Source organism: Colobus angolensis, unplaced genomic scaffold, assembly GCF_000951035.1.
Source record: "Colobus angolensis palliatus isolate OR3802 unplaced genomic scaffold, Cang.pa_1.0 Scaffold199, whole genome shotgun sequence".
Classification (NCBI taxonomy): domain Eukaryota; kingdom Metazoa; phylum Chordata; class Mammalia; order Primates; family Cercopithecidae; genus Colobus; species Colobus angolensis.
The window spans coordinates 2,719,957-2,721,468 of NW_012115143.1; the positions used below are offsets into that span (position 1 = coordinate 2,719,957).

At 38.7% G+C, this 1,512-nt stretch overlaps 1 protein-coding gene across 3 annotated transcripts in view; it reads right to left on the reverse strand.

Annotated features, from left to right (window-relative positions):
- The window catches only part of SPG11 (spastic paraplegia 11 (autosomal recessive)), a 105,697-nt gene that overhangs the window by 59,520 nt on the left and 44,665 nt on the right, over positions 1–1,512 (reverse strand). For all 3 annotated transcript variants that reach the window (XM_011941181.1, XM_011941182.1, XM_011941180.1), the window contains exon 15: positions 1,076–1,289. In XM_011941181.1, the coding sequence (XP_011796571.1) occupies positions 1,076–1,289 (214 nt within the window). The remainder of the gene's footprint in view (positions 1–1,075; positions 1,290–1,512) is intronic.

The following is a 1,512-nucleotide window of genomic DNA, read 5'->3' on the forward strand; positions in this document are numbered from 1 at the left end:
TCCTGGCTAACACGGTGAAACCCTGTCCCTACTTAAAAAAAAAAAAAAAAAAAAAGGAAGAAAATCAGGGGCTAAGGGACTTAAATCTGTAACTAACTGGCTTGTGCAAAGCACTTAACGTCCCTGGATCTGACTCTCCACATCTTTAATTTGGGGAGGAAAATATAGCTACAAGTATACCACAGTAAGTATAAATAGAAAATAATACATAAAAATGTTTAAGAAACTTAACATACATGTTATTAGCTTTCCTTATACTATTTCAACAGGTTAGAAAGATAGATTAAATGGAGCCATATGAAATTGTTAATATTCAGTCATTTTTGACCCACAGAAATGGCAAGCTCATATGGTTCAATTTAACAGGTTTTTCTAAATGAACTGAAGTTTAAAATCTTCATATCACTTCAAGAGCTACTTCCCCTCACTATTTCTTAATTCAGCAGTTCTCTTACTTCAAGAACATGCACAGCACACACGTAGCAATACGAAGCACAGGAGACAGGATACTAAGATATCCCCTTCTCAGCTCGTCACTTGTTCCTTATAGCCCTACTGAAAACTGAACATTTCTATACCAAAGTGCATAAAATGTTTTGGGAGGAACCTGCATCTAGAACTTAAGAGCTTATTTACTACCCACATGACATTAAATGCCTGTGGTTTTTTTTTTTTTTTGAGATGGAGTCTCGCTCTGTTGCCCAGCCTGGAGTGCAATGGCGCGATCTCGGCTCACTGCAACCTCAGCCTCCCGAGTAGCTGAGAGGCCTGGCTAATTTTTGTATTTTTTTAGAGACAGGGTTTTGGCCAGACTTGTCTTGAACTCCTAACCTCAGGTGATCTGCCCGCCTCGGTCTCCCAAATTGCTGGGATTACAGGCATGAGCCATCGCGCCTGGCCAAATGAGTACGACTTTAAAACTTCACCGTAAGATGATGCCCTTTAAATTTTATAGTAATATGAAACAGCACTGCATTGGATTTTTGGCATTTTCAAAGGAAAAGCTATACCATTATTTTTTCTTGCTCTTCCCTTGTACTCTTCCCACTGGGGATTAGTGCAACAGTTACAATACCTGGCCAGCTTATCTAAAATTTCATTCCTCATGTAGTTGTTACAGGAAGTATTCTGGTTAATAACATCAATAGTCAGAAGGGGCCATTTGTTCTGCTGAAATGAAGCATAACTATGCTGGGTTTGAAATTCTCCAATCCAGAAGATAATGTTTAACCAATCATGGCGAGCTGTGAGGTATCTCCAGAGGGCTTCAGGGGAGTATGATTTGTACTCTACATGAAGAACAAAACACATTTTAAAATAGAATTATGTTTATTGACATGTAACTCAACACTAAATTACTGAGCAAATGTAACAATCTGGACATAGCTATTTATACAATATATTAATTATTCAGTTTCTTTTATTATTTTATATAAAATCCTCTGTTTCGGCCGGGCACGGTGGCTCAAGCCTGTAATCCCAGCACTTTGGGAGGCCGAGACGGGCGGATCA